The following is a 23,765-nucleotide window of genomic DNA, read 5'->3' on the forward strand; positions in this document are numbered from 1 at the left end:
AATGTTCCCAAACGAGGTTGCGGTTGCATCCTAGAAAATGAGCATCACTATGATGCACCTCCATGCCCCCCCGTAGGTCCAGGTGGCAGGACGAAAAGGAGCTGGAATGTCCCCCAAAAAGCTTGTTCCCAAAACATACTCCCAGTTTGACTTGGCGGTAGCTGCAATAAGGTCAAGGTGGCTTCCCTAGGTAGTCAAGGTGGGTACGACATCACATGAGGGTTAGTTTTCTTCCAAATGGCTAAAAACATATACTTCGTTTGATTTCTCATATAAACCGGTAAACAAAAGTAAAGAGAAGAAGAAATAATCGAGGAAAACTTTTTAGAAGCAATAACATAAAAAAACAACCATTAAAAATGGAACAAAAACTAATCTCAGGTAACCTTGAACTATTTTGAGTTTGAAAACATGAACAAATAATGGCATTGCCTTTGAAATAGGAATATAAAATATGACTTATCTGAAATAACATGAGATTAAGATAGTAATAGCCATCTACATACATTTTATATACCTTAATGAAATGGTATTGAACCAGACAAAGATAGTTACATGACAATTTATAGATATATTGGACATGAAAATTTATAGATATATTGGATGTTCAAGCGGTTTAAAACGTACAGAGAAATGGTAATTATTTCCAATATTAATTTGAGGACTTCAAAAATGTTTGGTTATGTAAAACCAAAAACCCCATTAATATAAAGATCGATATAAAGATAATATAAAGATCGAAATAATCTACATCCTTCACCTAAGGGACTGGCTAAGAACATTTAACAATGAACCAACTATTTCATATATTCAAGGTTAACTAAAAAACATTAGTAGAAAAAACGATTTACCGGTTAATTTTTTATTCCTCTTCCACTGATGGTACTCCCATCCTTACTCCAGGAAACCCGTACTCCAGGAAACAAGTGGTGGTAACTTTTTACTATACTTCCAAACTTAGTTGAAATAAAAATTAATTTCGAAGAAATTAACCGCCATTTACGGTACTAACCACCAACACCAACCTGTCAACCTCGCAGCAACCGGCCAAGTGCCTCTCATTCCTCCCACAGTCAGCGAGGAAAACGTCAAACTCTCACGGAACACGAATTAAACGACAAGGAACGGTTCAACAACTATGTTCCGTACAGTGTGACGTCACATGAGAAGTCCTTTACGATAAATTAAAGAATTTAAATGGGAGGTCAAGAGAAAATAATTATTTTTTAAAAATAATTACAGCGCTAAAAATGATAATATAACGGGTGGACCGTTACAAGACCAGTTGACTGATAAAATTGCAATAGAACGAGGAGTACGACAGGGCTGTATTTTATCTCCAATACTATTCAATATGTACTCTCAATGGGTATTTAAGGAAGCTTTAGACGGTTGTGCGAAGGGAGTATTAATAAATGGTGAATGGTTGAATAACATTAGATATGCAGATGACACCATAGTTTTTGCCGATAATCTGAATGATTTACAGATATTAACAAATCGTATATCAGAAGTCAGCATCAGATACGGACTAGCTCTAAACATAAAGAAGACCAAATTTATGACAATTAGTAAAAAACCAATACTAAACGCTCAACTTACAATCAACCGACAGACTATCGAAAGAGTTGAGCAATATACATATCTGGGCACGAATTTAAATAGCCAATGGGACCACTCGACAGAAATTAAACAGCGAATAATAAAAGCGAAAGCAGCATACGTTAGAATGAGACCCATTTTCAACAGTCGAGACATATCATTAAAAACAAAACACCGCCTGTTGAAATGCTACATATTCACAGTTCTGCTCTACGGAATGGAAGCGTGGACACTAACTGTTGCATCTATGAATCGGCTCGAAGCTTTCAAAATGTGGTGTTATAGGCGCATATTACGTATATCCTGGGTTGACCGAATTACTAATGTGGAAGTCCTGCGTAGAATGCGGAAAGAGTGTGAAATTCTCATAACCATCAAAACAAAAAAATTAGAATATCTTGGACATCCAATGAGAAATCAAGAACGTTACGGCCTTCTCCAACTGATTCTCCAAGGGAAGGTAAATGGTAAAAGTGGACCGGGAAGAAGACGCATTTCCTGGCTTCAAAATTTACGAAAGTGGTATAACACGACTACCACTGAACTGTTCCGCGCTGCGATAAACAAAGTCAAGATAGCCATGATGATCGCCAACATCCGGAACGGATAGGCACTTTAAGAAGAAGATAATAGACATATATTATACAGTGATGAGCGTGCTAATAACCGGCAAAATAGCGCAAAAGATTGAAAACGTATGAAATTGTGAGATAAAAAGAAATAAAACTAGTAGAGATGTTAACTTTAGCGATAATAACATATAAACTGACATTATATTGATTGTTTCCCACCTTTAGACGTATCAGACGAGTATTTCAATTAAAACTGTCACGTGACAGTGGCATTTCTTAAACTCGTCCGATACGTCTAAAGGTGGGAAACAATCAATATAATGTTAATTTATAAGTTACTATCGCTAAATTTAACACCTCTAGTAGGTTCATCTCTTTTAATCTCACAACTTAATATGTTATTTTGCCGGTTATCCTTCCGGTAGTGTGCTCATCACTGTATATAGACATAAGTACTTTATTGCTTTTCAAAATATGTCCCACCAAGATCGATACACTTTTGCATACGTTCAAACCAATTGGTAAAACAGTCATTCCAGTGTTCAGTTGACACCTGCAAAATCGCTGTTTTAAAGGCATTGATGGCTTCATAGGGCGACTGGAATCACTGTCCACGCATTGATTTCTTAATATTTGGGAACGTGAAGAAGTCGTTGGAACTTAGGTCGGGGCTATACGGTGGATAGTTTAACAATTCGATGTTTTGAAGCTCCAAAACTCATTTGTTTTTGGGCACTATGCGCACTTGCATTATCCTGATGTAGGATGATTCGCCGTTGGGTGTTGCTTTATCGGAGTTTCGCGATATCTTCTGGTAAACAAACGGTCTTATACCAATCAGAAGTAACCGTTCTTCGATCTTCTATAGCAATAGGGCTTTTCATTCACAGTCATTTGTTTCGAGCTTCTGTCATGTGTCACATAATATTAATATTTCTACGACATACGTTATTGGTATATACAATAATACAAACCAAAGACGTATGACGTAGATATATTAATATTATGTGACACATGACAGAAGCTCGAAACAAATGACAATCGATGAAAAGCCCTATTGTTGCCACATGACCAGATTTTGACACAAAAGTTGCGACTATTTTCTTTGACACACTTAAAGAATAGATCACTTTGATGGTTTTTCCTCATCGTAAAACACCCACACAGCAGATTGGCGATTATTTTAGGTTCGTAGGAGTAAATCCACGATTCATCGTCACTAACAATACTATAAACGTGTTTTGAGCTTCCTTTGTTGTCCAAATGTTTTCCACACCAATTGACGCGAACCAACTTCATAACACCCAGTTCTTCAAGTAGGATCTTTTGGATCGAGGTCTTTGAAATGCCAAAAGGTGCCTGTATCCACCGGTATGTTAGACGGCGGTCATCCTTAATTAGCTAACGAACCGCATCAATGTTTTGCTGTGTGACTGCTGTTTTTGGTGGACCTGGCCTGGATTCGTTGCTAAGACTGAAGCGACCACATTGAAATTCGCAGTACCAACGGGAAATAGTTGACTGGTGTGATGCTTCATTCCCAAACACAGAAACCATTTCAGCGAGACATTGCTGTTGGAATAATCCTTTCCGAAAATTGTAAAAAATTATTGCTCGAAAATGTTCTCGGCTAAGATCCATTTTTCGGCCGACTTGCTAATTTAAAAAATCACTGTATTTACACGATTTGTTGTATCGCAATGAAACTTTGGATTTATGTCAACAAAAGATTGAGATTATATTTGTGTCCGATGGTATTATTGGTGGCGCCCTCTAAGCGGCTATATGCAAAACTCAGACAAACCTCAGGGCTATACATTGTGAGTGTAGATAGTGAAAACAAAGCACGTCATCGTCAAAGAGATCTGTTTACACTACAAGATGTGTTTGCGTGTTTGTATATTTGAAGTACATAATATTTAAATAAACGCGTCTTATTATCTATTACTCATGGAAAATTAATAACTTTATCAAAAGTCAGAATGTTCAAAAATACTATGAAACACGTGCATTTTGCGACAGATAAAATATTTCGCGATAAAACATATGCAAAGGAAATTACTCCTCCTTTGTAAATGGCACCGATGAGTAAAACAAATGGCCTCTAATTTTAAAGTAAGACTAGACCGGGTAGTTCTAATAATTTCAGTCGAGGAACAAAATCAACACAACTACTGCATTAAGGCCCGCGCTCACTTATCCGGACCAGCACGCAACGGAACTGATCACGACGATCGGCAATTTATTATCTTCCTGTATTCAAATGACACAGCGCATACTTAAGGAAACGGAGCACACCGATTCACACCTAAAAGCGCCGAAATCTTGGAAGAGAATATTTCCGCCGTTAGAGTGTAGTGTAGCGATTCGATACGGAGTGAATAGTAAGCGCTACGACAACGAAACGAACTGGAACATATGGACGAGTGTGGTCCAAGGGTTGTATATATTTTAATGTAACCAGATGTAAATAGAACAGATGCTGAATTCAATATGTTGCTGTCGGAAACCATTATATTATGCTTTCTTTGAAAACTTTAACAGCTGATTTTTAAAGTGAAAGAATAGATAAATCAACGTATCAAGTTATATCGAAGCGAAGATCGGTGGGATATGCGCATTTTATCAATGAAATTCGATATTTTTAACATATTCCAGAAGCCACTACAGATAAAATGTTTTAACAACCCATTAATCATTCCGAATTAGTGGATGGATATTAGTACAGTTAAAATAATTAAGACGATAATGATTTAATGAGTAAAATTTCAAATTTTTTCTACTTTAATGACAAAAAAGCAAGCTTAGCAGAACCCAATTAAAAATTATTTTGCACATCATATTTGAAACATTTTTTGGTTGAAAAATCTCATTTTTGTTGGCAAAAAAATATATTAATTTGTCTGGACTAAATTACAGTTCTGTTTATCTTAAGAGAGATATGTTACTAATATCAACATTAACACAGTGTTGCTAAACTGAATTTTGTTATTTTGAGTGTACATTTTCCCAGCGATCTCCGAGGGTACATCTTCGCTATTATCAGGAATTCTACTTATCAAGTCTGTGGTGCTAAGGCAAAACCCGATATGTCAAAAAACGTGATTTTGCAGCAGATGAGTTTAAAAGTTTGCGGTGTTGTTGTAATAGTGGACATATCGGAAACTAATTTTATCATCTACTGGTTACATGGATGCGTTTAGCCATGTTGGGTTTTGTCATCATATTCTTCATCGCTCAATGTACATATTGGCATTGGCATTAAAAACAAAAAATCGATGATTTTTGACATATGGGGCTTTGCCTTAAGGACCGTTTAAGTATTACGTAACGCAGGGGGAGGGTCAAAAATCTTCAAAAATTGCGTCACGCAATAGTTAAACTCCCATAAGAGTGCGTTACGTGGGGGGGTTAAAAATCTTCAAAAATCGCGTTACGTAATACTTAACCGCTCCCTTAGTATCACAGAAGTTATACCGTCTTGTAGATCTCGCTAAGATGAGCAAAGTGATATTAATAACACAATTTTGAAAAAATGTCGACATATCAAGTTGTGGCTTCCTACAACAGTATATTAAAATTTTTAGGTAATTTGGTTCTGTATGGAATTTATATTAAAAAGGGGTCAATATATTTTTTATTATATAAGATGCATGAAAATAATGACAAGAAAAAAAAGGTTATGGTATTATTGATTAAAATCAGGAAATAAAGTAGCAAATTCATTTTCCGTGTTTCGCTTTTTACAAATTTCATGCACCCATTTATTAGGCTACCTCTTGGAAAGTTTATTTTGTTGTTCCTCTTTCGCTAGCAATAATAATTTTTGGATCCATCTTCTCTGAATTATGTAAATACACTGACTGAGTTGGCGGGATTTTGCCGATAAATGCGCACTTAGGCAGTTAATTGTGGGCTGTAGCGGTCCGTTCCGTTGCCGACCGATTAGATCTAATGGGCGCAGGCCTTTAGTCACAGACAAAAGGGAAGAGGCCGTTAGACATTTTAGAAGATTATCTAGAGTAAAAGACTGTTACGATCACAAAAATCTTGTTTTGAATGTTTTACACCCTTCGGGTAACAAATAAAAAGAAAATTGATACCTATTTAGTTATTACATAATTAATATAAAAACATAATTAACTAATGTAATGTTGATAAACGAACCACTGTACTTACTTTAGCTATTCGTCTTCCAGATTTTTCTTCTTGTTTCATACGTGCAAAAGTGTGATAATATGATGCAACGTAAGTCATAATACTCTTCTCATCAGGTCTTGAAGTATCAATGTCTTCAGCGTCTAATAGTCTTAGAATGCCTAATTCGTTCTGTGCAATGTCGAAGGCATGATTCAAGTTATCAATATTTTTATTGTGTTTTAAAGACTCGAATTCAAATAAGTCCGGTCGGTGGGCATGTATAAGCGCGTTAAAACCTAAGCCGTTTCTCCACGAAGAAGAAAAGTCTGATATATGAACATCTGGGTAACCATGAGTTTTACGTTGAGCCCATAATAGAAGGGCGTCTTTGGCTGATTTCTTTTCCGAACTCTCATTGTCTTCATCCTAAAAGAAAAAAGAGATACGATTACTTAAAACAACTCTAAATTTTTTAATATATTTTTTTGCAGACTAAACAATCAAATCATTGCTGCTCCGAGGAATAATCCTGTTTCTATGAGCTGTATGTTTTTATGGTATCAGTAGGGTGCTGAACTGGCTGTAAACCTCCTCCTTTATCTGGTTCTGTCGAGCTACTCGATCCACCCAACAAAACTACAGGCGGAAAAATAAAATATTTACCTTGGAATTACACTATCCAGCTACGGAGACCAGGACAAAGAAGTGAGAAATCAATGTTGTTCTGAAGCTATTTCCTTGTGGCATTTTTATAATCAACTATTAATAATGGGAAATAAGCCACAATTTGACCAAAAAAAGATTTTATTAACGTTTCGAAGCCCAAATCGGGTTTCGTTGTCAAAATACAAAATACTACCGTATTTTCAAAATACAGTAGTATTTTGTATTTTCGTTTTTGTAGTTTCGTTTCGTTGTCAAAATACAAAATACTACTGTATTTTCAAAATACATATTTTGAAAATACAGTAGTATTTTGTATTTTGACAACGAAACCCGATTTGGGCTTCGAAACGTTAATAAAATCTTTTTTTGGTCAAATTGTGGCTTATTTCCCATTATAAATAGTTGATTGTGAGAAATCAAGTATAAAAAGCAAATAGACTGGCAGTTAATGACACCATATGGCGAAACCGACATATTAACACTGAGATGAAGTCAAGAATTTTTAAAGCCAGTGGCATATACATCACAAACAATACCCGATACAGCCACAAGACAAATACTGCTGGAAACGACAGAGATAAGAGTACTGAAAAGAATTACATGAAATATGCTGAGAGATCGAAAGAGGAGTGAAGCAGAATAGGAGAGACACGTGTGATCAAAATAGTAAGAGATAAATCACCAATCGGCAGAAGAAGTATCGGCCGACCACGCAAAAGATGGAGTGACAACCTTCTATAAAGGTATCAATCCGCAATGAACAAGCAGAATTGCTTATAAAGAGGCAGAAGAAGAGGAAACAATCAAATGAACTTAGAATCCATTATGAAATCTAAACATAACAGATTTAAAAACGATATAACTTTTTATCAAATAATATGTTCCAGTTTTCCAGTTTTAACCATGAAACCCTATTTTTCACAAGCGAGGAAAACACTCATAACATGAAAACATTTTTTACAAGATCAGACCTTAGTCTGGAGCTTAGAATCGGAATGATCAGATGTATTCCGATAGGTGTGTTGCTGGAATTTAATTAAAAATGAATATAATAAAACAAACGGTAATTTTATTGTTGTAACGAAAATGTGTTCCGTTTAGGTCTCTCGGAGAGGGTCGAGTCGGTGTGTGTGTGAACCGTTCACGTGTTGTGTAGTGACTAAAGAAAACAACCACAAACGATGATAATTTTTGTGTTCCTTTCCCCTTGACCAGATGAGCAAATAAATCACTAAGTCTGGCGTCTACTTTTACAGTTTTAAGAAAAACAATTTCGAATGCATAGAGAGCTGTTGACACAATAACTGTCTGATAAAGTACTCATTTAATGAGGGTGCAGCCTGTTGCACCGCACAGACGAAAAACAGATGTGACAGGGCAAAGCCATGTCTCTTAACATTTTGTATTTGAATGACTAACGCTGTTTCGTTTTTGAGAAAAAATATTAAAATTAATATTAGCAAAAATAGTAATTAAAGTGTATCGCTATAGATGTTTCGTTTTTTCTGTCTTGCTATATGGCTGTGAAAGTTTGACAAGGGTTTCTGAAACAGAAAAAATAATAGATGCCTTTGAGATGTGTATATACAGACGGACGTTGAGAATTCCATGGTTACAAAAAGACAAAAAGTTACGAACAATGAGGTACTTCGGCGCATGATTAAAGAAAAAGAGTTATTAAGAATAATGTAAGAAAGGAAAATACAATACTTGTAGAACGACGTCAGAACTCGTGGCTAAACGACTTGGGGAGATGGTTTGACCGCTCAATTCGCGATGAAAAACAAAGTAGCTGACCTCTGGTGGAATAAATTTAAACTACTATAAGTGGTATAAACAAACCAGAAAATTGTTGATTTGAACGGAATTTGGTCATTATTAAGAAATTTTTAGTAAATTTCAGCATTATGAGTACATTAAAATATTTTAAATCAAATCGGTATTGTTCTATTCCTCAATTGAATGTTTGTTTATACCATTTATATCGGCCATTTTCTTGCATTCGACCTGCCCTCTATATTCCGTTTCAATTGCGAATTGGATCGCCATCCTTCGGGCCATCTCTTTACATTTGGGAACACATAATAATCGAAGAGGATCAAATCAGGAGAATAAGCCGGATTAGAAAGCGATTAGAAGCCCAACTCATGAATTTTTGGCATTGTCATAACGCTATTGTGAGTCTGAGTTCCTGCTTCAATTTGTTCAATATTGCACAATAATTTTGGCTATTGACGGTTTTACCATTTTCAAGATAGCCAAAATACAGTTGCCATAGCCTTTCCGACCCATTGAGCTACTCTTGGCCGCTTCCGAGCACTTTTGCCACCCTCAGTCCACTGTCATGAATTCATTCTGTTCTCTGGTGTATAATAGTGTATCCAGGTTTTATCAACGTTTATCAATCGGCACCAAAAGTTCGATGGATTGCACCTGAGAAGGTCTAAACACTGCTGAGGAGTGGTCACACGATCATATTTTGGGTCAATGGCCAATTGCAGTTTTCTTATACTCAAAACTCAAATTTATTCATTTTTTCATCGATCTCACTGCATGAATCTTTGCTTTAATACTCTGCTTTGTCTTTGGTCTTGAAACAATTCCTCCTTGTATTCCCCCCGCTCTCCAATTATTCCAATATTTATTTTCCAAAAAAAAAGAGATTGGGAACATCGAAATAGAAACATTTTAATAAAAAATGCTACACACCGTTACCAACACTCCTTGGTACATTCCAAACAGCTTTACTGTAAAAGTCGCATTTCAGTTGACAATTGTACAGTATTACTTATAAGAGTTAATATATAAAAAATATGTATATTAAATATATAAAATATACATGTATATTTGTATATAAAAAATATGTCATTTTGGGGAACATACCATTAGAAAAAAAAATAATAAAGATTCTAGGCATTCCCGCAACATAATTTATTTTTCTCTGTATTCTATTTGATAACGTATACAAAGTGGAACAGTCAAAGGGAATAAATTCGATGATAACACTCGGACCATTCGTATTTTTAGTTGCGCATTTTTTGCAATAAAAACTTTTCATACAAAACTTTCTTATGTCCAATACTCCCCTCTACTCCACCACCCTACGTCCCCTACGAACCCCCACCCCAACCGGGTCCAAAGTTCGTGAACCAACTTGACCATTTGGTCCAACTTAGACTAGACAAAACCAGAAACTAACAAATTCAACCCAATAAACCCGCTAAATTGGAAAATTAAGGGAACTTAATGCATATAAGTTATTATTTATGGCGTTTATTGTATGTATATGTAGTTTGGGTTTATCTTAAAACTGTAATATAGAGAATTTAAATGACTGGACACTGAAAAGAAAAAAAGAATGGTATAGCCATATAAGCAGAATGGGAGAAGTTAGACTGGTAAAGATAGCACAAGATAGATGACCAAACGGCGGAAGGAGTATAGGAAGGCCCAGGAAGAGATGGAGTTACAACCTGGATATCTGATGAGGAGGCATCTGAAGATGGAACAGGCGCGAGCCTATTAAGGAAGCAGGAAGAAGAAGGGTTTATCTTGTTTATATCTTTTGGTTGGTGTTTCATTGGAAGTCTCGAATCTGAATCCGTATCTGAAGACACTTAATGTTTCTGAAAGAGTAAAATATAGGTGGAGGATATAGGTAGTACATGAAGAAATGCCACTGTTACATGACACATCCTGTATGAGAAGTTTTTACAACATATTATCACCATGATTATAATGAGAACATTTTAAAAAAAGTGTACTTACTTCTGGTATTTCAATTTCTTGAATTTGAAACCTTAAAATGATGGTCCATATTAAACCTAAAATTAACCTGGGATTTCCGTCAACAATATCTTCGGCACCAATACTTTCCAGGCGAACTTTTGTGTGTAAAAAAGCCAAACTTTTGTTGACGTTTTCGATTTTATGTACTCGCATTCTTCCATTATTTGGTTTGGCTAACTTTTCTCCAGATATTATCTCCAGAAGTTTCAATAGTTTTTTGCCGTCTGCCAAGTCGACGAATAAATCTTCGACCTCCATTCGGGCCTAAAAAAGAACATGTTATAAAATATAAAAGTAATACAATCGGAATTAATATAAATACATTACTTATGAGTGTTAAAAACAAACAAACTCCCGTATCGGACTAAAGTAAAACAATCAACAAGAAGAACTAATAATTAGTGGTACAAACAAGAATAGACCAAGTAAAAGAGTATATTATATATCTAGGACAAATCACTAAATTAAATAAAGAAATTCACACCGAAGAAATAAAAAGAAGAATAATATTGGCCTGTGTAGGTGCATCTTTCGGAAAACTGTCTTATATTCTAACTAAAGAACAGAAAATACGACCAATACCTAAAAACAAGAGTCTGCAATCAATGTATACTCCCTGTCCTCATATATGGCTCTCAGACATGGACGATTACAAAGGTAAATATGAAAAAAATAGCGAATACAGGAGATCCATGGAAAGACAAATGCTGAACATTAAATTATCAGATAGGAAAAGAAACGAATGGATCCGTAACAAAACAAAAGTGAAACCCAAGTAGCAAAGCTTAAATGGAAGTTCACAGGACACACCCTAAGGCAGAAGGATGAAAGATGGACTAATAGGATTATACATCGGAGACCATGGAACCACAAACGAAAAAGGGGTGGCCATAAATGCGATGGTCAGATGACCTGAAGACACACGCCGGGTCAAAATGGATGCAAATTGCCCAAGATAGAGAGTCGGTCAAAAGTTTCTTTGTTGTCGGGATATAAGGTTAGAACTACGCCTAAGGATGCTTCGATGTTACGATGTTCTCTACTCTTCTTTATGGCTTGGAAGCGTGGACATTGAAACAAGTCCATTTGAATAAGTTGGCCGCCTTTGAATTTTGGTGTTACAGAAGAATCCTACGAATATCATGGATTCAAAGAATGTCGAACGTGGAAGTAACTAGAAGGATAGGAAATCAACCGGAAATAATACTAACTATCAAAAGACGAAAACTTGAGTACTTGGGGCATGTGATGAGAGGGCAAAAATACTCATTATTACAACTTATTATGCAAGACAAAATCCGAGGAAAGCGAAATATGGGAAGACGAAGAACATCCTGGCTTAAGAACTTACGGAAATGGTTCGAATGCAGTAGTGCAGAGCTATTTAGAGCGGCAGTCAACAGTATCCGCATTGCCATGATGATTTCCAACCTTCGATAGAAGATGGAGCTTAAAGAAGAAGAAGAGAGTCATGGAAGAAGGAAAAGGAGGCCTATATCCAAGGATGGATACTTACGGCTGATTAGATAGATAGATCTGACTAAAGATGCATTATCAAAGTTTAGTGTATAGTTTAAGTAAGAAATATAGTAGAACGGTCAGATTTGTAGGTTTTGTTAGTTCTGTTTTAAGCTATAATGCATGTCGATGGTTAAGAGCGCAGATATAGTATGCCCAAATATCTTAATTGTTGAGGAGAACGTTTTGAAGTTTTCGCGTTACTTTTTGTTTGATACTGCTGATATACCGATATATCATAATGTATGGGTAATAAGTTCGGGTATTATTATTAGCTTAATGTATATATTTTTTAAAATAATATGTATTATTGGGTTAAAAAATATTTTTTTTTGAAAACGGTTGTTACCGCATGTTACTGCATGTCCGGACAAACAATATTTACAACCATGATAAGTTTGATCGCGTGAGCACTAATATTGTATGTCCCAAAACATACTATGTTTGTTCACTTCCAACGAACATAAAATATCTGTGCAAGTCGGTTTTTAGTACAAATGGGAAATACTATATTTTGGCAAGGCGGTTTAACCCATTTACAATCATTCTGGACTTACAATAATTATGCAGAACATTCATATGACCCTACTGAATATTCTTATGATGTTATCTTAAAATCACCAAAAAGTGGACATACTATATCTGCGCTCTTAACCATCGATGTATACCTGTGTAAGTAATAAAAGTATTTATTTTTTACTTAGGTATATACCATTAAAACATAACAGGACATATCGTATGTGCTAAAATTAATTTTGACCATTTTTTATTTACATGTAAACTTACAGGGACCCTCCCTCTTACATGCTTGCATTGATAATGATAAGTTATGTAGAATAGCTTTTGAAATTACTCTTGTTAATGTTAGAATTATTAATACTAAAAGAACTTTATAAAAACATAACTAAATCTAAAATTAAGTTAAATATACAGTTCAAACTTTTGAAAATTCGGCAAGAAATGCAAAAATGTCCACGCTATTTTTTATTTATTCTATTAATACAAGACCTAAAAATATTTTTTTTAAAATGAGTCTTTTTTATCCTGTAACACACTTGTAGTTGGTTGGAATATTAATCGCACAACACAACAATTGAAATACTGATACACTTAATTACACTTTAATAAGGAACTGCTCCCCAATGTTATTTACTGTTTTGCTTGGGATTAAAGCCACAATTTTAGTTTGAAATTAATTTATTGACATTTCGACTTCCACTTCGGAAGTCAAAATACAAAATATTAATAAATTAATGGCTTTATTCCCAAATAAACCAGTAAATTTTGAGTCAATTTTGCCAAACTTAGAGTTATAAATAAAAAATAAAAAATGAATAACCATTTTCAATTTCGTTGCAACACGAAACTACAGCCGCATCATATACAAGTTCAATCACAGAGTGCCGCAAGAACCTCTACCGGTTTCGAAACTTATTAGTCTTTCATCAGGAGGCACATATGCTGCTCTCTCTGACCCAACCAGGACAAACCCCGGCGTGCAGTTACGAATTGCAATGAACGAAATGGCATGGATGCCCTAGCGGCAACTGCTAGCAAAAGACTAAGTTTTCAATCTAATAGCACATAAAACAACATGCCATTTCGTTCGTTGCAATTCGTAATTGCACGCCGGGGTTTGTCCTGGTTGGGTCAGAGAGAGCAGCATATGTGCCTCTTGATGCGAGACTAAGTTTCGAAACCGGTAGAGGTGCTTGCGACACTCTCTGATTGAACTAGTATATCATGCGGCTGTAGTTTCGTGTTGTAACGAAATTGAAAATGGTTATTCATTTTTTATTTACATGTTTACTCTGATTGGAGTACGAAGGGAACCGTTCTCGTTGGAACTTTACCGCGCTGAACAGATGGGACGTGAATTATAAATTGTAAAATTCCCTCATCTTCCTTAGTCTCAGCATCCGTATGGCTTGCAAATTTTAGAAGCCTCGGAGGCGTAACTAGAGAAGTTTCCCATTGTTTTCAATCTGGTAGGATGTAGAGCAACATTTTTAGTGTTGTTTTATGTGCTTATTAGATTGAAAACTTAGTCTTTAGAGTTATAACTTTTTAACAGGAAATGGCATCAAAACCGGAACTAAATATTTGAGCCTGACTTTTCAATACGCGTCGATTGATATATAACATGTGCTATTTCTGGGACTATATTGTGTTCCGGTTACAACTTTTTAACCGGAAGTGTTATAAAAACCTAAAGTACATATTTGTTCTTGTCTTGCTAAGGCGCGTCGAATAATATATCGCTTGTACTATTTCGGTCGTTTTACATAGTACTTTTGGCTTTTGGTTCCAACTCTGGAACCGGAAGTCACAGCTCAAATTTTTCGCCTTTATTAACATCTTTGGGTTACAACCTCTAATTCGATACCTCATATGTCATTTCTATCTATTCTAATAACGAAGGAGTTGTGTTTACGAAAGAGCAGACAGACATAGAAAATTCAATGTCTTCTTATTTAGGCCGGCCGTAGGTTGACACGCAGCTTCGTGAGGTGACGGAGGGTGAGTCACGGTGCATTTCTGTGAAACATAAATGATACTAACACCTAAGTTCCCGCGCAGAGTGACGTGATGCAGTTTTCACGGTCTGTGACCCTGCGGTACGCGGTTGTCATTCCGCAGATTGTCACGAACTCTGCAGGAAAGAAACACGCCACTAAGAACAGTACGCGGAAACTGCGTTTCAATTTGCGGTGATCCAGTCATCAGCAGTTTTTTATCACCATAAGGCCTGCCGCAAGTTGACACACAGTTTCGTTAGGTGAGTTTGCGCCTGAGCTGACGTATTTCTTTCCTGCAGAGTTCGTCCTGACAGATTCAAGGAAAAAGAAGCATAGGAAGACGCAGAATATCGTGGCTGCGCAACCTGAGAGAATGGTACGGATGTACATCAAATGAACTTTTCAGAGCAGCCGTCTCTAAAATCCGAATAGCTATGATGATTGCCGACCTCCGTCGCGGAGATGGCACTTAAAGAAGAAGACCGTGACAATCTGTGGAATGCGAACTACGTAGCGCAGGGTCACGGACCGTGAAAGCTGCGTCACGTCACTCTGCGCGGGAACTTGCGGTGTAAGTATCATTCCTGTGTTTCACAGAAATTCAGCGTGGCGCACCCTGCGTCACCTCACGAAGCTGCGTGTCAACTGCGGCCGGCCTTTTGTTGTAAAATGGGCGAAAACAATATTTTAATTTGGTTATACCAGAGTTTAAATTATCCTTTCTTGCGGGATTCGCTTTAATAAAAACATAAAATATTAACAATGTTTTATTTCTAAGCAATAACAGTTGATAAATACTGTTTACTGATAAATATTATCACTGATGTACACTAAACCTTGTACTCAAGGTATTTATCGCTCGAAAAATCTAGATTTTATTATCTTGAGAGCATAGATTTTTTTTCTTGAAGAATAGCAATCCATCATACATACATTATTGAGACAGTAAACAATAATTATCTATTGGATATATGTATTACGTTAAACAAATAGATACTATAACATGGTATCTATTTGTTGTATAATAGTATAATATGTTGTACTCAATAACCGAATTCAGCCATTGACCTAAATTTATACCCACAACGCGTTGTGAATTTCGCTTATTTCTCACATTGCGTTTCGGGCATTTTTGACATGCACAGAACGCGTTTTCGATATAATGCGAAGACCCACAATGCGAAACTATAATGCGAAGACCCACGGACACACACGACGATTTTTCGCGTTATGGGCAATATAAATACCCACAAAGCGAAATTTCCCATTTTATTTAAAAAATGCAAATAAAAATACGTTAATAAAAATGATGGCTATAAAAGACAAGAATAAAAAACCGCTAAACGCCGTAAAAATGAGTGGCGCATAAAATATTCCAGCTACAAAAGATCTGATATGAATATTACGTGGCGCGAAAATGGATTTTCATTAGATGCAAAACAAAATTCTAATTTTATTTTAAAAGATTTTTTCATAATATTTGCTAAATTTGAAGTAAACGCGCCACAAAAGCGTAACTTTGATACAGTTTAAATTTTGAAACTCTTTTGTGGCGCGTTTACTTCAAATTTAGCAAATATTATGGAAAAATCTTTTAAAATAAAACTAGAATTTTGTTTTGCATCTAATGAAAATCCATTTTCGCGCCACGTAATATTCATATCAGATCTTTTGTAGCTGGAATATTTTATGCGCCACTCATTTTTACGGCGTTTAGCGGTTTTTTATTCTTGTACCAGGAGTTTTTCAAAGTTATTTATAAATTAAATGTATGAAGTAAAATGCAATGTTCCCCTATTACACGTCAAGCTTTATAAATGGTCACCTTTGTTGCATTATATCCCAAATGATCTAGTGTCCATCGAATGTACACTAGATTTTCTTCTATTCGAAATAGATTGAAACAAAAATATTGAGATGGCCGGTAAATGAAGTCGGATTGCCCGTTGCTAGATCAAATTTAGCGTCGTAACCACTACAACTACATAAACCATTTCGGGAATAATCGTTAATTGGATTATACTTTTGTAGCTTAATAACTTTTAAACGGCTTAACCGATTTTGATCAGTAAACATGAGTTTGAAACGTATTGACCAGTAGTATCTGATGGATCTAAGGTCAAGTATGATAACTGAAGTTATTACAGGAATTATTGAGCTTGAGGAACCGTTTTTCCCACAGGAAATAGATTTATCATATTTATGAAGCCTATAACCTAAAAATTCGAATTTTTCCGGATATAAGGTATACACCGTTAGATTCGTCTTGAGTCCTTCTACAAACACTAAGTTACTGGCGCAATTCGTAGGTTGAAATGTTGAGTAATTGTTTAAAAACCAAAATTTTCAAAGTTTAGTTTTTCAGTTTTTCGGCTATACTGAGCTGTGTGTATGTCTGATCCTGACGGCTTAAACACGATTTTAAATATTGATAAACACTATTGATTTTATGTATTTGCAGTTCTCCTGCCTCGTCTTGGTCCGAATATATATACCCCCAAAAAATATGCCGTTTTGTACTTACCAAGTCCTATAGCTGGCTTATGGGTGGTCAAAAGTCACAAACTACACCGGTTCTAAATCGGCCCTGACCCCCTCTTCAAACACAGAGAAAAAATATCAAATCGGTTTAACTTTCAAACACACATACATACATATCCACAAACATTTTCCCTTTTTTAAATAAAAATTGAGTCACATTTCTAAACTCTATAACTTTTGAATGGTATAACCGATTTTCAAAATTAGACATCCGTTGGAAAGGTAATGATCAGTTCTTAGAAGCCGCAAAGGTTGGACTTAATTTTTAAAGTTTTTTGGAGTTTTGGGGACGAGAACGAAAAACAGACCTTAAATAGGAAGGGCCGTAAAATCTACACCCTTGGACCAAAATCGATGGTTGACATATAAATCGTTGAGTATTTTTCTGAACTTTAAGATGGAAGTTGGTCCAATTTTCAATTCAGTCAGATTTAGAAAATCGAAAATTTGTGTATATATAGTGTCGCGTGTAGGGGGGTGTGGGTGTGCGCCACTGGCGAGAACTACCGTTCTCTGGTAATGTTCAAAATTAGACATGAGTTGGAAAGGTAATGATCAGCATTGTTAGAAGCCGCAAAGGTCGGACTTAAATTTTCGAAGTTTTTGGGAGTTTTGGGGACCAGAACGAAAAACAGACCCTAAATAGGAAGGGCCGTAAAATCGACACCCTTGGACCAAAATGGATGGTTGACATATGAATGGGTGAGTCTTTTTCTGAACTTGAAGATGGGAGTTGGCACAATTTTCAATTCAGTCAGATTTAGAAAATTGAAAATTGCGTGCATAGTGTCGCGTGTAGGGGGGTGTATTTCTGCGCCACTGGCGAGAACTGCCGTTCTCTGATAATTTTTTCGATATAAAACTAACAGCTTCGATAACCACTAAATCGAAAACTATTAATTTTATCAAAAAAAAATGTATAATGAACATTTTTTGCTTATAATTAATGTTTTTAACAGCATTTGCGGTAAAAATATAATAAAAAATTTCCACCCTCGAGATGAGGTGGCAACCACTCCATGGTAAAAGCGTATTTCTACATCATATAGATTTTTATCCTTGGACTATCTACTATTTATTGTCAAATTTTCAAGCAAATCTATCCTTTCTGTAAAAATTGCGAAGTGAAAATTTTCAGTTCCTGGACTAATTATACATTTGGAGCTCTATAACTTCTGAACGGTTTACCTGATGTTGATCAGTAAACATGAGTTTGAAACGTATTGACAAGTAGTATCTGATGCATCCAAGATCGAGTGTGATAACTGAACGTATTACAGGAATTATTGAATTTGAAAAACAGTTTTTCCCATAAGAAATAGATTTGATCATACTTATGAATCCTATAAATTAAAAATTCGAATTTTCCCAGATATGAGGTACACACCGTTAGACGCGTCCTGAGTCCTTCTATAAACTCTCAGTTATTGGCGCAATTCGTAGGTTGAAATTTTGAGTAATTGTCGAAAAACCAACATTTTCAAAGTTTAATTTTTCAGTTTTTTGGCTATGGTGAGCAGTGTGTATATCTCAGCTTGATTGCTTAAGCGCCATTTGAAAGCTTAACTTAACCCTATTGATTTGGTGTATTTTCGGTTTTCCTGCCTTTCCTTGAACCTAAGATATATACGCCCAAAAAATATGCTATTTTGTATTTACCTAGACCTCTAGCTGACTTAAGTGTAGTCAGAAGTCAAAAATTAGAACGGTTCTGAATCGACCCTCACACCTTCTTGAAATACAGAAAAAAACATTCAGATCGGTGTAACTTTTCCACACACATACATACATACATACATACATACATACATATCCACAAACATTTTCCATTTTTTAAATAAAAATTGAGTCATATTTCTGAGCTCGATAACTTTTGAATGGTATAACCGATTTTCAAAATTTAACATGCGTTGGAAAGGTAATTATCTGTGCTATCAGAAGCCGCAAAGGTCGGGCTTAAATTTTTGAAATTTTTGGGAGTTTTGGGGACGAGAACGAAAAACAGGCTTTAAATGGGAAGGGCCGTAAAATCCACACCCTTGGACCAAAATTGATGGTTGACATATGAATGGACGAGTCTTTTCCTAAACTTTAAGATGGGATTTGGCCCAATTTTCAATTCAGTCAGGTTTAGAAAATCGAAAATTTCGTGTATATATAGTGTCGCATGTAGGGGTGTTGTGCGCCACTGGTGAGAACTGCCGTTCTCTGTGGATGTAAATGGTGCTAAATTATGTAAATAAAAATACAAATACCCACATAACGAAACTTCTAATTTTGTTTAAAAAATACAGATAAAAATAAGTTTTAAACACAAAAATTTTTAAAACCAAATTTCTTCATTTATTTTTGCATGCCAGCGATCCATGACACTTTGAATTACATTGTTTGTTCCTTTGTTCACAGGAACATTCATTATCGCCACAAAACCTTTTACAGTTACCTCTGAGAAAACCTTGATCAGAACCTTTGGATGACATATTTGCTGTAGTGCGCAAGGGTATTTTCTTACTACTATTAATATCATTTGATTCAAACATGAATTGCGAATCGGTTTGAAGAGTTCATTTCTTGAAAATAATTTACCCAGTCGTCCATTCTAAGTACTGAGTTTGTACAAGCAATTCGTCATGTGTTTCCGACGGCCTTCGTCGTTTCGTATTGTGGGTCATTGTAATTTATCCACAACGCGTTCTGTGCACGTGAAAAATACCCAAAACGCGATGTGAGAAATAAACGAAATTCACAACGCGTTGTGGGTATAAATTTCGGTCAATGGCCGAATTCGGATATTGAGTACAACATATACAGTGATGAGCGCGCTAATAACCGGCAAAATAACGCAAAAGATGGAAAACATATAAGGTTGTGAGATAAAAAGAGATAAAACTAGTAGAGGTGAGAAATTTAGCGATAGAAACCTACAGATTTACATTATATTGATTGTTTCCCACCTTTAGACTTATCAGAGGAGTATGTCAACTAAAACTGTCAACAGTAGGAATAGTATAGCCCAGTAAATTGCATGAAAATTTGGTTTAAGTTTCTACTTATCCTCCAGTTCCATTTGTATTTGTGCCGTTGGTTGCTTTTACTTAGGGGATGAAAGTCACCCCTTCTCGGGGGTGACTCAAAAACGGTCATTTACTTCGCTATTGGTAAAAAAATAGTTGTTTATAAACTCCTGGACAAAATTAACGCACCACTCATATTTTTCTCAATAATCTTTATTTATTGATAATTTACTGTACGACAAGTTGCCTACGGGCCTTGTTTGACAGTGACAGTTGTTATGTACCCTAATAATAGTCTTGTTTAAACAATAATTTGTATTAAACTTGGTTTTAGACTAAAAGTGAGTTAAACTTTACATAAAAAGTGCCGATTAAAGCAAAGTGCTTGTGAGAAACAAGCTTTTTATTGTGATATTTTTCATCACATGCATGTTTGGAAGTTCATTTGCATAAAAATCAAATAAAAAAATGAACTGCCAAAGAAATTTGTCAATGGAGGAGGCAGTGCGAGCATCGACTCTCCTAGATCAAGGATATTCAATGCGATACGTTGCAGGTTTGTTAGGAAGACATCATTCCAGCATCAGTCGCAAGGTGAGGCGATATAATGAAACAGGGTCGTACCATCGAAGACCAGGGCAAGGGCTAAAACGTTGCACTAATCAAATTAATGATCGTTTTTTGAGACAACGTGCTCTCAGAGATAGGAGAGTCACCAGCAATTTGCTAAAAAATTAACTAGCAGATGTTCGAAATGTCGCGATATCGTCTCGACCAGTTAGAAGACGTTTACATGAAGCAGAATTGAGCAACAGGAAACCGGCCAAAACACCCTTGCTTACCAGAAAACACAGGGTTCAGAGATTGAATTTTGCAAGATTGCATCAAAATTGGACCATCGATGATTGAAAACGAGTTCTTTTCTCCGATGAGACTAGAGTAAGCCTAAAAGCTCCAGATGGTCGTGAGCGTGTCTGGCGAAGGCGAGGAGAAAGGTTTGCCAGCTGCAATATCTCTCCTAAAGTACCTTTTGGTGGTGGCTCTAAAATGTTTTGCGGGGGAATTTGTTTTAAAGCTCGTACGGAGTTGGTCCTCACACGTACGAGGTCTATGAATGCCCATTATTACTTAGACAGCATTATTGTCGAACATGTAATGCCTTTTGCTCCGGTTTTTGGACCTAATTTTTTATTCAACACAACGCTCGTCCTCATGTGGCTCGACAAGTTATTGACTACCTAAATGATGTTGATATTCCATTATTACAGTGACCACCTAACAGTCCGGGCATGAATCCTATAGAGCATCTATGAGACTCTCAAAAAAAAAGAATCGAAGTCGTAGACCCCCTATTGCCAATCACAACCAACTCATTGAGGCCGTTATTGAAGAATGGGAGAATATTCCGCAAGATTTTGTTGAACATTTGATTTCAAGCATGCCTCGACCCATAAATGCAGTCATAAGAATTAGAGGAAGGCCTACACGGTATTAGTGTTGACCCAGATTCATTTTATTGTATTATTTTACTGATTTTTTTCTTTTTTCAATTTGGAGTTATGCTAGCTTATTTACGCATTTCCGGCAAAAACAAATTTTTAAAGAGACAATAAGGCAAATTAAGGTCATGATAAAGTCATGTTGGACTGATTTGTAGGTGTTTATTATTATATCAATGTAAGTTAGTTTTATTTTGTGTTCATATTGTAAATATTTATATTAATTAAAGTGGTACGTTAATTTTGTCCAGGAGTTTATTTATTTAATGAAAGTGAATGTATATTGCTTGAAAACACTAGCAGAATTAGCAGGATACTAAGAGCCCGTTCACATGACAGGCGCTTGACGCGTTATAAATCATTAATGCCTGGTTGCACCAACAGATCTTAAGCTCTAGCTTAGCTAAGCTCTTAAAAAATATTCTTAGCAAAAATATAGCCTATAAAAAAGTGAAAAAAATGGTGTATGTATACATGAAGTCTGCATACCCACCAGCAGCGGAGTTATAGCTAATGAAAAAAGGTTCTTATTGGTCCAATTCCAAAATGGAATATTTCGAAGTGAAATGACAAAAAAACGGAGCACTTTCCTGGGAAAACTCATTTTAACTTTTTTAAAGAGTTTAAAAAAAGGTTTATTTTTGTTTTTTAAAAAAACTTCTATCATTAAAAGTGAGTTACGCTTAAAATATTGTTGGTCGCTTTTATTTTTTGGTAAAAAAATACCGAAAATCACCCCCTTGTTAGCATCCATTACCGCCTCACAAGTTACTTTGCTTATGTATTATTTATATGATCTATAAGTTTCGTTGGTTAAAAGTGTTCATTTTTGAAAAAAAAAATGGTATTAAAAATTTTTTTTTTCTAATTTTGAAAAAAAATTCATTTTTGTTTTCAAAATAACTTAAAAATTATTAGTAATACCAAAAATTTCAAAGAGTAATAAAATGTACGTTTTGCTTTTCTGAATATTTTGGATTTTTTGTTTTCCCGGTAGATAAAAATTGGTTATGCTATGACTGTTCAAAATTTGCATACACTCTTGATTAGTGACTCGTTCAAGTCATTTTAACTACAGCCTTTTCAAACACACGCACTTTGAACCGATGAAACTTACAGATCATATATAAAGAATTCATAAGCAAAGTAACTTGTGAGACAATAGCGATTAATTTTATTTTGGATGCTAATTAGGGGGTAATTCTCGCGATTTTTTTACCAAAAAATAAAAGCAACCAGCAATATTTTGAGCGTAACTCACTTACTTTTAATGGTAAAATGGTAATGGTAAAACAAAAATAAACCTTTTTTTAAGCACTTTAAAAAAGTTATAATGAGTTTTCCCAGGAAAGTGCTCTGTTTTTTTGTCATTTCACTTCGAAATATTCGATTTTGGAATTGGACGAATAAGAACCTACTTTTCATTAGCTATAACTCCGCTGCTGGTGGGTATGCAGACTTTACGCATACACTATTTTTTTCACATCTTTATAGGCTATATTTTTGCTAGGAATATTTTTTTCGATAATATCGTTACTTTTTGAGTTATTTGCGAATAACTGTCCAAAAACATGTTTTTTTTTGTTAAAATGAACATATTCACTCGCAAATAACTCGAAAAGTACTGACTTAGTGAAAAAACTCTATAGAACAAAAGTTGCTTAGAATTAGTGATTTTATCCAATTCCGGACTTACTTTGAATGTACATTGGTTCACCCCCGAGAAGGGGTATTCCCCTCCATTTTACAAATTTTTTTGTAAAATGGAGGGGATGTAGAATTGTAAACTTTTTCTTATATTATAATAATAGACAATTTCAACTACCTATTCCCAAATTTTCATCCTTCCTTTATTTTTTTTTGGTGTAAATCGCGGCGTAACCGCCTGCATTTGTACTAAGCCTG

The 23,765-nt window shown here is 35.5% G+C and overlaps 1 protein-coding gene across 4 annotated transcripts in view; it reads right to left on the minus strand.

Moving 5' to 3' along the window:
• LOC114336756 (spectrin beta chain, non-erythrocytic 1) overlaps window positions 1-23,765 on the minus strand; it is a 415,003-nt gene that overhangs the window by 169,572 nt on the left and 221,666 nt on the right. For all 4 annotated transcript variants that reach the window (XM_028287129.2, XM_028287131.2, XM_028287128.2 and 1 more), the window contains exons 3-4: window positions 10,749-11,033; window positions 6,354-6,740 (exon numbers count right to left, since the gene is read on the minus strand). In XM_028287129.2, coding sequence (XP_028142930.1) covers window positions 6,354-6,740; window positions 10,749-11,033 — 672 coding nt within the window. The remainder of the gene's footprint in view (window positions 1-6,353; window positions 6,741-10,748; window positions 11,034-23,765) is intronic.

Source organism: Diabrotica virgifera, chromosome 6 (assembly GCF_917563875.1).
Source record: "Diabrotica virgifera virgifera chromosome 6, PGI_DIABVI_V3a".
In the NCBI taxonomy this organism is placed as follows: Eukaryota; Metazoa; Arthropoda; class Insecta; order Coleoptera; family Chrysomelidae; genus Diabrotica; species Diabrotica virgifera.